Source organism: Hydra vulgaris, chromosome 12 (genome assembly GCF_038396675.1).
Source record: "Hydra vulgaris chromosome 12, alternate assembly HydraT2T_AEP".
NCBI classification, from domain to species: Eukaryota; Metazoa; Cnidaria; class Hydrozoa; order Anthoathecata; family Hydridae; genus Hydra; species Hydra vulgaris.
The window spans coordinates 9,291,884-9,310,000 of NC_088931.1; the positions used below are offsets into that span (position 1 = coordinate 9,291,884).

At 28.3% G+C, this 18,117-nt stretch overlaps 1 protein-coding gene across 2 annotated transcripts; it reads right to left on the reverse strand.

Moving 5' to 3' along the window:
* Positions 1 to 3: 3 nt before the first annotated feature.
* Positions 4 to 17,705, reverse strand: LOC136087860 (piggyBac transposable element-derived protein 4-like). Of its 2 annotated transcripts, XR_010642130.1 has the most exons (4): positions 15,439 to 15,551; positions 2,492 to 2,629; positions 2,203 to 2,307; positions 4 to 2,006 (listed from the first exon to the last, which is right to left on the reverse strand). XR_010642130.1 is itself a non-coding variant. In XM_065811467.1 (3 exons), the coding sequence occupies exon 3, from the start codon at positions 13,290 to 13,292 to the stop codon at positions 11,103 to 11,105; it is 2,190 nt and encodes a 729-aa protein (XP_065667539.1). In that variant the 5' UTR covers positions 13,293 to 14,782; positions 15,439 to 15,549; positions 17,373 to 17,705; the 3' UTR covers positions 10,996 to 11,102. The 2 variants fall into 2 exon arrangements, 1 of the variants encoding a protein (XP_065667539.1); XM_065811467.1 differs by lacking the exons at positions 4 to 2,006; positions 2,203 to 2,307; positions 2,492 to 2,629 and adding exons at positions 10,996 to 14,782; positions 17,373 to 17,705 and having other exon boundaries at positions 15,439 to 15,549.
* Between the last annotated feature and the right edge of the window lie 412 nt (positions 17,706 to 18,117).

The window sequence follows — 18,117 nt, forward strand, 5'->3', positions numbered from 1 at the left end:
CATGCTTTTTCTTTTTTATTGAAGGTTCTCCGTAAACAATCTAAGGTTCTCCGTATACATCTAAAAGTTTTTTTTCTAATTCTGTAGTTTTGAAACAAACATTGAAATTTTTATCGATAATTGTTGATATATTTATTAAAGAACTTTTATTAAAATTACTATAAAAAGTTGCTATGTATACACCAAAATTTAGTTCTACATACTTCTATATTGAAAATAACACCAAATTAAAAAGAAAGTAAATTGAGAAGGAAGTAACAAGTTATGGCAAAAGAAATTAAATTTTACACTTTTATGAACTCAAGTCATACACGCAAAACTGGATCAAGTTTTTGACATTACAAAAAATGATGGTGAATGGCTTTGCAGTGAGGACAAAAGATTGTATCATCTTTAGATTGAAAGCAAAAAACAGGTCGGTTATAAAACTAAGAAAGCTGCTTGTTCAAAAACTATCCATCCAAAAAAAAAAATGTTCTTGAAGCCTACTTCAGTAACAGTAACGACAACAGCAACAACGTCAACTTCCAAATCCGAAACAGATGCAGAATACCAAGAGTCTGAAGATTCAGAAGAACAGTTCACAAGTACCAGCATAAACTACAGCAAAACCAAAACTTGGTTTTCCTTAAATGCTTTAAGTTATTTTTACATATTTTATAGTAATCAATTAATATTTTAGGTTAAATGTTTTTTCTGTGGTGCTCTATTATAAAAAGTAAGGACTTTTTAGAGTTCCTAATCAACAAGAAAAAAAAAAAAAAGTTTCTAATTTTTTAAAACTTCGATGATTTAAATATATGTAGTTTTTTTATGATATAAGTTATAAATATTATTATAATATGATGTAAGTTTTTTGATGTAAGTATTATTCACTGAATTGAGCGATGTGTAAAATAATTTCTGAATTCAAGTTTATATAATTGTGCTATGTTACAGATTGGTACAGGAGAGAATTAAAGTCTTGAAGTTTGATATCCTGCAAATTTGGCAACAACCGACGGACTACTCAAGCAAATCAAGCAAACATTTTTGATCCCTCAAAACGTCGCCACGTACAAATGGTTCTTAAATAGTTTATCCAGACATTCTTTTGTCCATTCCCACAGTACCGCGCAGCCCAAAGCTGCCTGTTCCCATTTCTACTTATACGGATCACGCATTTTTAGGAGAAAGCAGCAAGCCTGACAGCAGGAAAAATATTGGAGATTAAAAAAATATAATTTAGCAAATGTGGTTGATCATACTTCCTTAACCAGAAGGATGTCAACAGTCAAATACTCAGCTTCTGATATCCAGACTCGAACAGTAGAACCTGTAAAAACGTACACGTCCCAGATCAGAGAAAGTGTCATCAAGCATTCTTGAAATTTTTTTAGTTATAAAAATGAACTGTGCTTCTGCAATGATGTGCCCATATTTTTCGAGGCTATTGGTATTACATCTAAATTGAGTGAATGGGTAGCCTTAAAACCACGTTGCTTCACAATGAAAACAGCTACCCTCTATTTTAATAATTCACTCCGTGCATTTTAAAGAGGACCCACCAGAATCAAGATGCTGCTGAGTGCCTTGAATTATGAGGAGAGGTCATCGAAGACTTCAAAATGGTATCATTCCTCATGGACCTTTAAGACGAACCTACAAAATTTCCTTGTTTTATTTGTCTCTGAGACAGATGAGACATCAAGGCGCACCATCGCAGAAAGGACTTGCAACAACGAACCGAGTTTTCTGCGGACAAGTGTAATGTAAAGTTGGATCCGAGATAGAATCTTAGAAAGTTTTTATGCCACTGCTGTACTTTATTTAGGCCTCATCATCAAGCAATTTGTTGTTGTGCTTGACAAGGAGTACATATTAAGTACCTTTAAATTTTTTTCTGAAGCTACCCAGGGGCTTAGGTTAGAGCTAGTATATTTGTTAGAACAGAGATCAAATGGACCATAAAATCTGATATATTTGCCATGTTCTTAAACGTGATGGAGATTACCGCCCAAGATTTCCTAAAAAATAAATAAGTTTTTGCGCGCTAAATATAATTACAAGTTGTTAACAATATTTATGCTAAAACTCCTATTAAAAACAAATTAACATAAAAAAAAGTTACAAACAAATAGGAAAAAGTTTAATCTGGAGCAGCCGCGGCGCAGTGGTAGCGCACTTGCATCAGAATCAAAAGATCCGTAGTAAAAACCCCACCTGTAGGCAAGTTTTGCGACATCGGATAGGAAGGAGGCGTGAACTTCCTATTAAACGCTCATCCGCGGTGCTCTGTGGTAAGACCATAAGGACTTCTTGGGGCACCTAAATAAAATTTAAAAAAATCAGAGTTGAGACTATTGAAACTAAAAAGGCATTAAACATTTATTTAATCTATTTTTTAAACGAAGCAAAGAAGTTATACATTACCATGGCGATTAGTAATTAAGATAAATTACTTAATAAAATGACTTAAACCTTTCCAAATAAAAAGAATATATATTAACACCTTTCAGGTGGATGCTCTAAACAAGCGAAACTCTTAGCGCAAGAGAATTCATCGCGTTGGCTTGACAAGGTTCTAACTGATTGTTTTAATGTAAGGAGAATAGCAAATAGATCTTTTTTTCTTTCTTTTTTTAAATATCTAAATAAAAATATTTATATGATTTATTTTTGTTTATTTATGCATTTTTATCATTTAAAAAAAGAATACATAAACAAATAAAAAAACAATAATAAATAGTTTTAATAAAACATTAAGAAAAAGTTAAAAGATTTTTTTCTAAATTCTCTAATTATAAAAAATTTCAGTTAGAACCATTTCTGTTAGAAAAATTTCAGTCACTATATTTAAATATAATGAATATAGAAATATATTTCTTAGGTTCCTGATATTAATGAAAAAAGATTTTTCATAGTTTTATTCATATAATTTGGTTTTATTGCATAAATTCATAACGTTTCGTAAATTAAAAAAAAAAAAAACCGCAAGTAAAAAAATCAAGTTTTTGACAATTTTATATGTCACATTGGCAATGGATTTAAATTTATAACTCTCTATATCTTATTCGTGTCATTTTTTTAGTTAACCTAGCCTTATATTAAATTACTTCCTTAAACTCGATTAAAATTAAATTACTTCCTTAAATTAAATTACTTCCTTAAATTAACTTACTTAAATTAAATTACTTCCTTAAACTCGATTAAAAATAACTTTGAAAGACTATTAATTTATTTTACATATGGTATAAACATTTGCTTTTTTCCCTCATTTTTAGGTTTAGTTAAAACGTATTTATATTAATGTTTAGAAAAAACAAGAGACTTGGTGATAAGATAATCCTGTCTTCTTCTCGTCCTTGCTATCTTTATATATATTATAAAACACGGAACTTGTAAATATTTGTACGGCTAAATAAATGAATGAAAAAAAAAAAAAAAAACCATTTATAGTGTTCACACTATTTGATCGCACGGAGGAATTTAAAAATAAATAGTTACAATCATAAATCTCAAAAATAATATTTGATTTGTTATTTTTAATCAATAAAATAAAAAAAACGTCATAAATAGTTGATACTTTTGCACAATTTGTTATTTGTAGAACTTCACTTTGCCTGAGTAATTTTAATCGCATTAATAAGTTTTTTAAATGAATTGTTTAAATTGTCACTGTAAAGATGAAAATAATTTTAAATTGACTTTTGTTGATTTGACTAAGTTTTTATTAGAAGAAAAAGAGGAAGAAGAAGACAAAAGAAGAAGAAGAAGAGAAAGGAGATGAAAAAGAAGAATAAGGCAAAGAGGAAGACAAAGGAAGAAGGAGAGGAAAAAAAGAAGAAGAAGAAGTAAAAGCGAGCTGTTCCGATTAAAGAATCAAGATGGTTCCTTGACAAATTTATTTCCAATTTTTTTTTTTTTATCTCGCATTAAATCATCATCCTAACTTAAATAGTGCTTGCCTGCAGTCTTGTTGGGAGCGAATAGGTTTTATTTAAACAAAAAAAATTGTTAGAGATTCGCATAGTCACCAAACACCTATATTTCCATAGCTCTAACTTAATGAACAAACTTAAAGTTATTAAGTTAAAAAAAGAAGAATCATTTTTTCTGATTCTTATTTTTCACCTTATCACGTGACTGCATTTCTGTGAGATAAATAATTAAAGTGAGTTTGAGTTTACGTATTTTAGAAATCAATCAAATATGCATATATTACATTAATAAATTTTAATGAGAAAGTGCTATACCAGGCACTTCCATACTAAAGGAAAAGGCACTCGTGTGTCCGATCATTCATCTATATTAAATTTCAATTTGTAACCACTATCTTTGAACGAACTGACCGATTCAGCACTTATGGTGTCTAAAGGTAGCATATTCCATACATTGGAGATGCGATTAATGAAGAAACTAAATCTTTCTTTGCAGTTTTTTACCATTTAAAGTTCAAGTCAAAGGTAAAGTCCACGCAAATTGTATTTGGAAATCGGTGGTGCGTAGACTTGAGGGTTCTCAAAAATGATTTGATCAATACTTTTTGAATGTTCAAACTGTTGAATCAGATCAACACAAACTCTCCTTTCTTTAAGTGTAATTGAGCCAAGATGAAGGAGTCTTTTTTTATATGGCAAGTGCTTTATTTCCGTGATTGTTTAGTGGCTTTATGCTGTACTTGCTCTAGAATAGCAATGTCTTTTTCCTTGTGTGGTGACCAAGCCTGGATAGCAAATTCTAATTCGGGTCTTATATAGATTTTGTAGAGTAGTTTCCACAAAAAGAGTCTACAACTTCTTCAGTCTACCAAGTTTACTGTTGGCACTTGCTGCAGCTGATTTGACTTGATAACTTCCTTTAAGCTTGTCTGATAGAAGTTTTCCCAGATCATGTTTGTGTTTAATATATTTTAATAAAATAAAATAAAAATTTAATATATTAATGTATTTAATATAGAAGTACTCCCAGGTAATGTTTGTGTTTAATATATAAAAAAATTTCATTATAAATTTAATACATTATTCGAATTTTTCAAAATGTTTTGAAATTTATTACAAATTTTTCTACTTGCAAGCTGAAAACACATGCAGGCAATGAACCGTTATGAACAAACATACTATAACAAAGTATATATCACGACTGACAATTTTGTAAAAACTCAACGTTCACCATCTTGCCCCGTCTTCCCCTTCACTAATTTTTAAAAAATGAAACAGAGTAAACTTTTTTTAGGTACTCTAAGAATACAGTCTAACACAGAGCACCGCGGACAAGCATTAAATTAGGAAGTTCACGCCTTCTTCCTTATAAATAACGCAGCCCGGAGCTCGCATGGAACCTTAAATCTCTTGAATTTGCTCTAACCACTGCATTTCGGCTGCTAATATCAGTGACCCATCCTCGCTTTTTTTACATTAAAAAAACAAACAAACAAAAAAAACTAAAAAGCATTATATACAATAGAATAGATGAAGTTGGGATACAAAAATAATGATTTTTTCTTAAAAGAACGCAATAAAAACAAAAACTTTATTTTAACGCTTCGATCTTCTGAGTAAAATTCGTGAACAATGGTCACTCTATTTATACTCATTACACATAGGGGAGAGTGGTGTATTGGCGAACACCCAAGCGGGAATGCGAATTAAAGACACCAGTTATACAAAATTGATCATATTTATTGCTTATCAATTAGCTTAACTATTCAGTCACAAACTCTCAAAAGCAATTCTTATTATAAATCTTATTATAAAATAAAAATTTATTGCAAAAATAAAACTATTGGTGTTTGGAATTACCTTACGTACGTGGGGTAATTCCGAACATACGGGAGACAATCACAATCAGTGTTGTGTAATAACGAATAAAATGCTGATTGTAAAAAAGTGCAAAAATTATATTATGCAACAACAACTAAAAAAAAGGAGTGGTTTTATATCCATAGAAGCTACAACAGAATGTTACTCAAGAAAAAAGTTGCATAGAATTATCAGAAAAAGTTAAAGTCAAATTATAGTGAACAACAATCGCAGCTTTGTTACACTACTGTAATTCTGGAACTGAGCACGGGATCCCCTCTCAGCAGTTAAAAAGAAACTGACAAATTATTTTTTCTATAATGCTATTTTGACCATGTTCGGAGTTACCCAGCGTTCACCATTTCCCTACTCTCCCCTATTTTTTGACTACTAATTTTTGAAAATGATTATTTAAATGTAAACTTTCTTGTCTTCCTTTTATTTTCCAACAGTAATGGAGTTTATAATTTATTATTTTTTTAAACTATTGATATTTATGCTTCCCTAAGTAGTTTAGCTTTTTTTATCAAACAACCTTGTCCAAAAAAATTAGACCTAAATTAGCTAAGGTTTGGGCAAAGCCAATTGTCTGTTGTAAAAATTGAGTTTTTTTTATATATCAATTTTCAATTTCTTTTTTTTTTCATATTAAAATGTTTTTACTTTAGATAGCGGATAATTTTTTTCTACTGCTTTGACCAAATCAGTATGACAAACATCAAATCAGTAATTAGTTCATACAATAAAAAATATTTGATATGATCACAAAAAATCATCAGAAATAGCCTGTAATATACTTAATACTACTGAAAAATCAATACTTATCAAACGGTAACGTTTACCGAACCAGCGTAAGCTCAAATAAACCTGAATACATAGATAATCTATAGCGGAGGGTGGGGAGAAGTAGGACACTTAAATTTTTTTTAAGGGTAATTGCAATATCTTTTTTATTTGAAGTATAAACCGAACCAAACAAGTTTTTACGAATATTCCTTCTTTTTAGGCGCCGATTCAATCCCCTTAGGTTTCCACACAATTATAACTAAGTATATAAATTTTTGCTTTTAGAGAAACCGCGCCATTAGGGTAAAGTAGGACAAGTGTGAGTAGAAGTGAATAAATAAACATTTTAACACAAATTATTAAATAGAAACTGATAAAATCATAAAATCTCCTAATCAACATAAAAATGTTCAAAAGCTTTCACCAATCAAAATAAACAAATAGCACTTCACCCTAATGTAAACACTTTTTTAAGGTACATTTCAAAATTAGGGTTTCTAGCGCACGCAAGGAAACAAAGCAATTTCTGCTAAATAGAGGGAAAAAAATTTAACTGTCTACATTAAATAACACTATTTAGGCACCATTCCTAATTAGAAATTTCAGACTGTCCCACTTCTCCCCCACTCTCCCCTACATCAAATTTACTAAAACCCTTTCAAATAGTTATGCAAATCATTTAACACAAAAAAAGTACAAAAATGACACTGAACTATTTAAAGAAATAAGTTAAAAGAAAATAGTACTACCACTTCATTCAAACGGAATATTATTAAATGTTGCAAAGTAAACAACCTTGTTTCAAAAGTTTGTAAACTTTGATTAAATAAGAAATTCATAATATTATTCTACAAAGGCGACAACCTACTTAATAAAAGGGCGAGATAGATTCTAAGTGCACACACAAAAATAAATTTCTCTTCTCATCATTTGAATAAATTTAGGTAATTCGTTTCCGATTGCGTTCTCTTTTATTAAAGACTTCAGAATTAACTCCACTGTAGATGATTGCCAATTAACAATTAAGCTCTATTAAAGTAGCTTTTTCTACATTCTAAATACATTTGTGTGTGTGCGTGTATTTATATATATATATATATATATATATATATATATATATATATATATATATATATATATATATATATATATATATATATTTATTAGGGGTGGTACACAAATTATGTCACGCAATTTTTGACTAAAAAACTAACCCTACCTCTCTTAGAGCGTAATGTAATTTATGGAGCCCTTATTTAATAAATGTTTAATGTGATTATAATTATCAGCTTAAAAATTGTGGTGCTTAGCTTTGATTGTTAGTTATTGCTTTTTTTAGTAACTTTAGTTTTTTATGTTTGTTTGTTCAAAAATAGAAAGATTGATTAACAGTGGTATTAAATGAGTTTTTTCTAAAAAAAACTTATTTTTACAATGTATCCTTTACAGCAATTAAATTTATAAACAAAAAAGCTAATATTTATACGTTATTTGAAAAAAAGGCAGTAATGAAAAGCGCAAACTTACATTAATATTTTTAGCCTATTAAAACTAGACTTGGGCATTTCCAAAAAATCACGCACGGAAACTCGTATATCTTTTGTCAATTATTTTTATAATAGTATAACTGGCGATCTCCAATTTACTCTCATTTGATTCTGATCTATATAACTATTTTTTTAACAAAAAATGGTATACATTAGTAATGTTATTAAAGTATAAATTAAGTGTAAAACGGAATCACGCAAGGAACACAAAAACTTTTAGCCCCGGTCATGTAAATTTTATTTATATAAAACGGCATTGTATTCTTTTTTTAATGACGAAATAAATAAATGAAATATTATATCTACAACTCATCCAGGGTGTTAGCCAGGAAAAACATTCATACAGCGTTTTAGCGAAATTGGGAATTTAGGTGCCGCCAAAAAAAAAAAAAAAGGTCATTACATTCTGACATTTAAAAAAGTAGATACAATTTTTTAGAAACAATTAAGTTTCAATAAAAATTTTCTATTTTTGCTGGGTTATTCATAGGAATATTTTTCTATTTTATATTTCAGGAATATTTTTATATTTTATAAATGTTTAATTCTAATTATTCAACTTGTTTCATTTTGAGCAATCTTCGTCAGTTTTCATTTTTAAATCGCTTATCTCTTTTGTTTAATAGGATAGAGAAAACAAGAACAAAAGACAATTGTTTGCAATTTTTTTAATGAATGAATTAATAAATTTATTCATTGAAACTTTGATCTATTTTAATTGCGTACATCGCTTTTAAATACAGTTTTAAAAAGTTTAAACGATTAGTTACATATATTGTCTTCTGTTATTTTTATTTTCATTTTTAAATTATAAATGTAAAAAAAATGCAAAATAGTATTTAATTTTTAACAAAACATTTTTGACGATTTCCAAGATCCTCTAGTAACTTTTATAGGTTATACGTAGGAATGCCAGAATTTTACGGCTTTTACGAAGGAAAACACTAAAAAAAAATTGTTACAGGTTTTTAAAATCCGTAAAATTTTAATTTTCGTAAAATCCAGACGTTGGCAATCCAGACGTTGGCAACCTTTTTAAATACTTTAGCATTTTATAACTAAAAATTTTAAAATACTTAAAAAAATTTTCTTAACTTTCTTACATAGGTAATCGTATTATTGTTCATCATATTTTATATTACAATTTTTATCATAGATACATTCAAAAGTTAAAAAACTTATTTAAATCGATAGCTTTTAAATGAAAGTTAAATTAAAGTTTCCAAAATTTTAATAACTTTTAATTGAAAAACTTGGTTGGCTCGCTAAATTATTATTGGTTGGCGATTTACAAATTATTCGAACTTATTTATTTGAAATTAGCATGATTTTATAAGCGTATTAAGTCGAAACAAAAGCTTTAGATGTTATATTTTTTTTCGCTTCAGGTTTTTTTAATATTTTAAGAAACTTTTCTCTTTTTTATATAATTTTCTAATCCTTTTTACTACCCATAATAATGAATTTAAAGAATACCATTTTGGAGTCTTTAGATCACTTTCGCTCATCGGCGTTAACTAGATTTAATTAAAAATCTTTTGAAAAAGTGCCTTAATTTTCTATAGATCCTAGTTCTAATCGTTTCTGACCTATATTAGCTTTGTATAGTTGCCAAAATACAATATTTCTATCAATTTTTACAAAAAATACAAGAATTCCGACCAAAAAAGAACTTGCAATCAAGAACAAGCACCAATAAACTACCGGAACAGATCAAATTTTTAATCTATGATGTTCATTTTACCTAAAAATCGTGTTAATTTAAAATCTTATTCGAATTTGGAACAAGCGATTGGGATTTTAAAAAGATTTTAAAAAAAAAAAGAATCTACGGTCTGGGTTTTTTCGCTTTAAGCATTTATATTTTTTGATAACGCAAAATTTATCATTTTATTTTTTTCGTCTTTTCATGATTCACAGACCTGATCATTTAACGGAAATATGTCGTAGTCAACAAAATATCATACAGACGCTATAGTATTTTAAAATGAGGGCATCAACTAAATTTAATCGGCATATTTAAATATCTAGTAAATTACGTGTTTAAGTAAAAAAATATATTTAAATACAAAAACTAATTTTTTTTTCAATTTACAGATATACATTAAATATCTACTTAAATTTTGTATTTGTAAATTAAAAAAAAAAATAATTTTTGTAATTATTGTAAATATTGTTAATAATTAATAATATTATTTAATTATCTTCGTTTATGTTTTACGCAAATATAAAACATATAATACGCTTCATTGCATGTTTTATTTTTGATTGTTATTTTCGGTTTACTTTACCAGCTAACTTATTTTACTGAAATTAATAAATCTTTTAATATAAAAGCATTATTAACTTATTTTAAATTATAATATTTATTAATATGCAAATTTTATTTGTAACTTTCCTAACTTAAGATAAACAGCAAGAATGTAAATAAAGATTTTTTGAATAACAAAAATAAATTAATGAAATAATTTGTTAACCCTTTCGTTACCGGGCTCGGCAACCTTATATTACCGTGACAAAAAGTGATGTTTTAACCCAACTACCATCGCAATTATATTATAGGTTTAAAAAATGTTCAATTTCCTTAAAAATGGGCCCCTTTTTAACTTAGTAATTTATCTTTCATAAAATCAAAAAAAAAAAAAAAAAAAAAAAGTTTTATCAGGTCTTATGATCAATAATGGCGGATTTTAAAAAATAAAAAATATTTTAATTGTAAAATCAATCAAATAAAAATGTATCTTATTTTTAACAGATTATTTTCAAATTTGGAGTCAACAATCAGACATATATAATAAGTAATTCTGAAAAGTTTCAAATCCTCAACATTAATTTATCCTAAGTTATTATATTTATTAGATTCGTGAGACTTTAGTCTAAAATTTCAATTTTTATGCTTTCTTCAAAAAAGAACAAATAACAATAACAAAATCAAAATGTAACATCACTAAGACATGTCAAATAAAAAAATATGTGTATATACTAATTTTTACACTAAATCCAGCACTGTGTGATAAATTTCAAAGCAGCTATCAATATGCAGCCCTGGCTCACCCGGGCAGGTTTTGCATACATGTACAGTTTTTAGTGGTTTGCCATTGTTGTTAAAAATTCCTCGTGCATAGCAAACTCTGCATAATTTAGATGGGCGTCTGTCTGTTGCATTGTGTGATGGCTGTTTAGTTCCTGGAAAGTGACGTCCAGTAAGCCGGTGTATAGTATCATCAGGAACAAGTGTTTTGTTTAACTTTGGTAAAGACAAAAACGTTAACTTAATTGTGTCGTGAAGAAAATCTAAGAATATGGTACTCTTGTGACAAGTGTACTTTACAAAAATTTTATGGCTATTTAAAATACCCTGAGAAATAAGCCTAAATGCTAGTTTCCGATACCACTTGTAAGTTTTCCGTAACAGATTCAAGCTCTGGAGTTGTTGGTCAACACGATCTACACCACCCATGTGGCTATTGTATTCTTTTACACAAATAGGTTTCTGAATATTCAAACCACGAGTGTTTTCAATAATTCTCATAAATGGTTGGTGACATGTTGACAGCATGTAGACAACTTTTTGTTTACCTGAAGCTTTATCTTTTGATGCACGGAATTTGCAAGCCAGCATTTGACTATTTGCATCATTATTTTTATAAAAAACTGCATCTCCTTTTTTTAAAACCTCAATAAGAATATCTTTTGAATAATTAAATCGATTTGACCTAATTGTGCCACATAGATGTGTCTTGTTATCAAGAAAATACTTTGCGAGTGTTGTACTTGTGTAATAATTATCTGTGTAAAGAGTGTGGCCTTTACCAATAAAGGGTTCCATCAGCACAGATGGTATTCTTGCAGATGAAGGCATCTGGTCATTTATATCATCATCAGCAAACATTCCTTTCCCACAGTATACAAGGAAGTCTAGTGTTATTCCTTCTGAAGTTGCTAGTTCATATAACTTTATACCAAAACGGGCACGCTTGGTTTTAATATATTGACGGAAATGTAAACGACCTTTATAAAGGACAAGCGATTCATCAACACTGAGATTTTTTCCTGGATTATATACAGTTTTGAATCGGTTACGCAGAATGTTTATGACTGGTCGTACTTTGTAAAGACAATCTCTGTTATCATCAGTTGCATCATAATTTTCATCTTCATTGTTATTAAAATGAAAAAACTTCAATAACATACTAAAACGATTTCGATTGATAATTTCTGAAAAAATTGGAGTATTATACAATTCATCCTTTGACCAATACATACTAAGTTTAGGTTTATAAATAATTCCCATTAAAAGAATAACAGCAATAAAGGTTTTAATTTCTGCAACATTAGTTTCCTCCCATATTGAAGAGTTATCTGGATTGGCAGCAAAAAATTGCCTTGCATACCGATTGGTTTCTTCAACTAATAAAGTTACAAGTTCAACTGGAAAATAGAGTTCAAAAAAATCAAGACTAGTTGGGTTTTGCCTCATTCTAACATTTAAACCTTCTTGAAAAAGTTCAGAGAAATCCATTAAATTAACAAGAACATCTGTATTAACTTTCCCCCAAGTTGACAGAGGAGGTTTTTGACTACGATTACGACCTTTACCACGACTACAAACTCTACCACGACGATGATTATGTATACTACCTTGGACACCATTATTTAGTATATTGACATTGAAAGCAGCATCATCAGTAATAGCTTCTCTATGAGTAATATGCATAGAATCAGTAACACTTTCAACAGAAATTACTTTGTTACATTTAATACCAATACCACCTCGAACACGTACACGCCTGGTACCTCCACCTCTTGTACGTGGGCTCTTTTTATAAGTGACAAAAGTCTCAATTTCGCTGTCACTTGTACTTGAAGCAGCAGAGCTTTCACTGTCTGTATCGTTAAATAATGGCAAAATTGAATTAGAAAAAGGAACAGCAGCTTCCAATTTATCAACATTGTTGATGTTTTTAATTGTATTTTTAACTTTTCTTTGAATATTAGTAGATGTCATAATGTTTTCAACTTCAAATTCTATCAAATTATTATCCTCGTCATTACTAAAGTCAGAATAACCAAGATCAATATCTTTATTGCTATCTTCGTCACTTTCTTCAAGCATAAAGTTTAAAATTTCGTCCATATTTGAGATTTTTTTTTTGCGTAAAGACGATAAATTAGCCATTTTTCAAAATCGAATATCAGCTAATCAAACAAAGCCTTTTTAATTCAGTTTTCGGTATATTATCAGATTATTATTCTAGTTTCTCTTAAGCTAAGTTTTAAAGTCGCTCGAAAAACAAGGGGTCGACAGAAAACAAAACTCTTCATCACCCGCTATGCGGGGTACTGGTATTTTAACGACATTTTTTATTACCCGCTATGCGGGGTATCGGTAACGAAAGAGTTAAGCGTCATTAAAAATTAAAAATATTTTTTTTTCAACTTTTGAATGCATGATCTTGCTTGTTGATGGACGACACGTTTTTTCACATTAAAAAATTGATCTTAATTCTTAATTCATTAACTTTTCCATAAAAACATTAACATTTCCATGTCGTGCGTACTAATTGCGTTTTTTACTCGTCTAGCGCAACACTTTAAATCTGAAACTGATTTAATAAATGGCTAACTGATGACAAGCCACTATTAATGTCGGAAAGTTATCGGCTTGCCATTTAAAGCGGCTGCCAATAAAGTTCTTCTCACGGAGAAAACTGTCCGCGGAGTAAGTTGTCCGGCCGTATATTTTACTCCGGAGCAGAAGGTTTTAGTATGTCCTACCCGTCCGTCTAGGACAATTTATTCTGGAGCAAACTGTCCTATTATTTTGCGGACTATTCTAGCAATGTGTTTTAGCGTTAATTTAAACGATGATTTGAGAACTCGCGAACTATTATATACATTATTATAACATAGTAATATTATATTTCATGGAACTCATATAACTAAACCTGAAACTTTTTAGTTCACCAAGTCATTTTTTAGCGGTTTGAAAGTTTTAAAAATTAAAAAATAAGTTAACATTGACATGTTTAGAACTTTAAATTTCGTTAAAGGTTTAAGTTAAAAACACTAAAAAATGAATATTATGTTTTTTATGTTACCTTGTTTAAAATTTATTTTAGATTCAAAAAATATATACCTTTAAACTTAATATTATAGTAAACTTTTTATTAAAGTAAACTTTTTTTCAGCTTCTATAGTAAAGCCCTTAGCAACGGCGATTTCCTGACTTTTTAGTTTATTATATTCTATATTTAGTGCCTAATTGTTTTTGCAACCTTTATTTTAATTTATTTAGTACCTAATTATCTTTTGCAACATATATTACTAGTTATGTTTTTTAAATGTGTTTTATACAGAATTCTTTTTTTCGACCTTATACAAAACATAAAATTGAAATTGAAAACTTGAAATTTTCAGGGTGTGCTTTAACAATTACTTGAGACAAGTACAGGGTGTGCTCTTTAACAATTACAGAAAACTCAAGGTAATATTTTTAGTTTTGAACAATTATCTTAAATAAAAAATGAATTTTTTTGTTTTGTTTTAACTGCTAAGATCTGCCATTTTTACTAGAAAAATTTTTATCGAAAATTTCCAGACCAGTAAAAACGTTCTGAAACCTTTTGGTGAGTGCATGTTCATCCAAGGTAAAGAGTAGGATGTTCACTATGAAAAGAACAAATAATTTATTTCTCATTTCTTTGCTAAAAATAATCTCAACCCGTAAACCCTACTTTTTCATTTCAATTAATAACCTTTCATTCTAAACCTGGAAAACACATAAAGAATTAGTCGAAAACACACAAAACATTTGAGACTTACAAATGAAACTTTATATAATTTGCAATATTAAAAAAACACATTTATTTTTTAACTATTTTTTTTGATTAAAGTGTTACTTTTTACATTATTTTCTCTATTATATGGATATTTTCTAAAAGGAGATTTATAATAAAAGTGATAAAAAGGTAAATTTAAAAAAAAAAAAAAAAGTCTTTTATTAAAAATATGGTTTAATTCATTTAATTTTTTAAATTAGAATTGAAACATTTTGTCAACCAAACTATATATTTTGACAAAAAAATCTTATAACGGTCATATAATAGTACAACAGCCATATTATAGTGAGTTATACACAGTTTCTATAAGCTCTTTAAAAGTAGTTAAAATCTATGAGAGGCACACAACAAATTATCACAATAACATTATGTTAAAACTAAAGTTATTACTGTAAACAAATAGCGGTGCAAAACAGCAATAAGTTATTATCTAACAGTTAAATCATATTTAGCAATGTTACATGAAATTAAAACTAATCCTACCTTAATTGAGTAGAATTCAATTTTTCCCTAACTGTTGGTAAATGATTAATAAAGGAAACTTAAATTCATGGAAGTTTACTAAATTGAAACCATATTTGAACAGTAGGCAAACTAAAATAATAATGAAAAAATTAAAACAAATGAAATAAAGAATCTTTTTTTTTATATATAATTATTTAATAATAAAAAAATAAAAACAAACCAAAAACTTCAAGTCTTTGAAACCTTATAACAAAAAGCTTATAAACCTTATAACAAAAAGCTTCTTTAAACTCCAAGTATAAATAAATAAAGCTCTAAGCATAAATATAACATATAAATAAATTCAAATAAATAAATAAAGCTCTAAGCATGAATAAAATTATAGACAAAATTAGTATAAATATAATCTTTCTTAAGCAATTTTGTCTGATGAAATTTCACTTTACTCAAAGCAAAATATCCTATTGTCTGACGGACACTTTTCTCTATGACAGTTCATTAAGTAGCCGATGAACAAAACTCTAATGAATCACTAAAAAAAGCCTATATAGATCCACTGCAAATCCACTAAAACAATGGTTGAGGTGATGTTTAATCTATTTTTGATGAAAAATAGCATTTATCAAATATATTTTTATATTTCTAGCTAGAGTATAGCGTTTTAAAAATTGTCTATTTTTCAAACTACTGCGACATTATCACACACACACACACACACACACACACACACACACACACACACACACACACACACACACACACACACACACACACACACAAAATGATATAAAATAAATATATCTATTTTTTAGGTAGCCTAAAAAAAAAACCTGCACAAATTATGTATAAAAAATATTATCATATTTATTATACATACTATTAAAAATATTATTACCTTAAATGTATTGTACCTCAAATATGTTTATATTTAAGAAATTTATGGTTATTAGGATTATAGTTGATAGGTTATTAAAGGTACATTTATAATAAGAATGACGCTCAACACTAACTGGACACTGGACACTACAGACTTGGAAAACGTAGAGATATAAAGCTGGAGTCCTTTTGGGACTCCGCATCCCTGAATAATAGTAATAACAAAAATAACTAATAATGAATAATAAATATAATAAATAATGATAAAATAAAAATAATAATATAACAATATAATTTATTGTTAATAATAACAATATAACAATAATAGTAATAACAATAGTATTAATAATGAAATTCATACTAATAAAATTATCAGCAACAACAATATAAACAATAATAGTAACAACAGTATTATTATTATTGTTATTAATTATCAGTGATTACAACATTGACAATAGTAATAATAAAAACACTAACAAAAATAATAACAATAGCAATAAAATAACACTACAATTACAACAGCAACAGCAACAACAATAATAATAAAAAAAATAGTCATAATATCAAAGATTATAATATTGTAATGAGAATGATTTCAAAGATTAGGCAGTGGACAAGTTTTATGTTTTAGACTACTGTGTAGTCTAAAACAAGATCATATATTTTTTATTGTTGACTACTGTAGTCAACAACAAAAAGTATATAACTTTTAGGAACTCGTAAGATAGCAATATTTTAAAAGGTAATAATAAATAAAAGTACAAGCAAAATAAAAGGTAAAAGTAAAAGATCAAGATAACATATACAAGATATAAAGAGGACCAGTAACACAACATAAACTTTACTTACTAGTTTTGTGGTGTTTTGTTGTGGAAAAGTTCCAAATCAAAAACACGAAAAAAAAAAAATAATAATCCAAATTATTTTGAAATTTTTAAACAAAATCGCAAGCTAATCAATTTCATCATTTTTTAAAAAGTTTTTTCCTTTTGGTACCTTCAGTTTTTTTTATTTTGAGTTTTATATAAATTCATACTAAAAATAGCATCAATCGTACTTGAAATAACAACCATCACCTTTTAATGGATAATTATTTTAAAAATAGAATTGTAGAGTTTGTTGGCATCTGTTTACATTTCAAATCACTTTAGTTACATCATCTACTTTTGAGTCCAATTAGATACAATACAACTGGTCTGTAAATCACCTTTATTCCACCATTTTTCTGCCCATAACTCTCAAATCAACCTTTTAACTCTTCTATCTGACAAACATTAATATAATTTTAATTTAGCACTATAAATATCAGCTTCAGTTAAAATTACTTTGCCAATTACAATGTCAGTTATCATGTGTTTTTTAGAGCAAATATTTTTTTCATATCTCGGCGGAACCAGCCTTATCTTTGTGAAGTTAAGAGAAAATTACATCGTGTTTGGTTATCGTATTTTTTACTAATATTTACCCACAAGCAAAAAATCTAAAAAATTAGTTTGATATATAAATGAAATCAATGCACGTACGCTCAGTGTAGTTAAAGTGCACCTAGGAATATTATTCCGGGAAGGTCTGAGACAAAGGTCTAAACTGCTAATAATTAGTAGAGAAATTCTCGAAAGGAGAATCCTCGTAATGTATGGGGAGTGGCTGAGTCAGCTATTGGTCTGCTAAATGTAGAAGATGCGACTCATTGTAGTCGCTGATACAAGATCACTAGCTTGTGAAATATACCATGGCCGGCAATCTTGAGTCCGATTGGTGCAGCATTGCTCATTAGCGGCAATGTAACTCAATTCAGACTACTCTTAACTGCACGCTTTT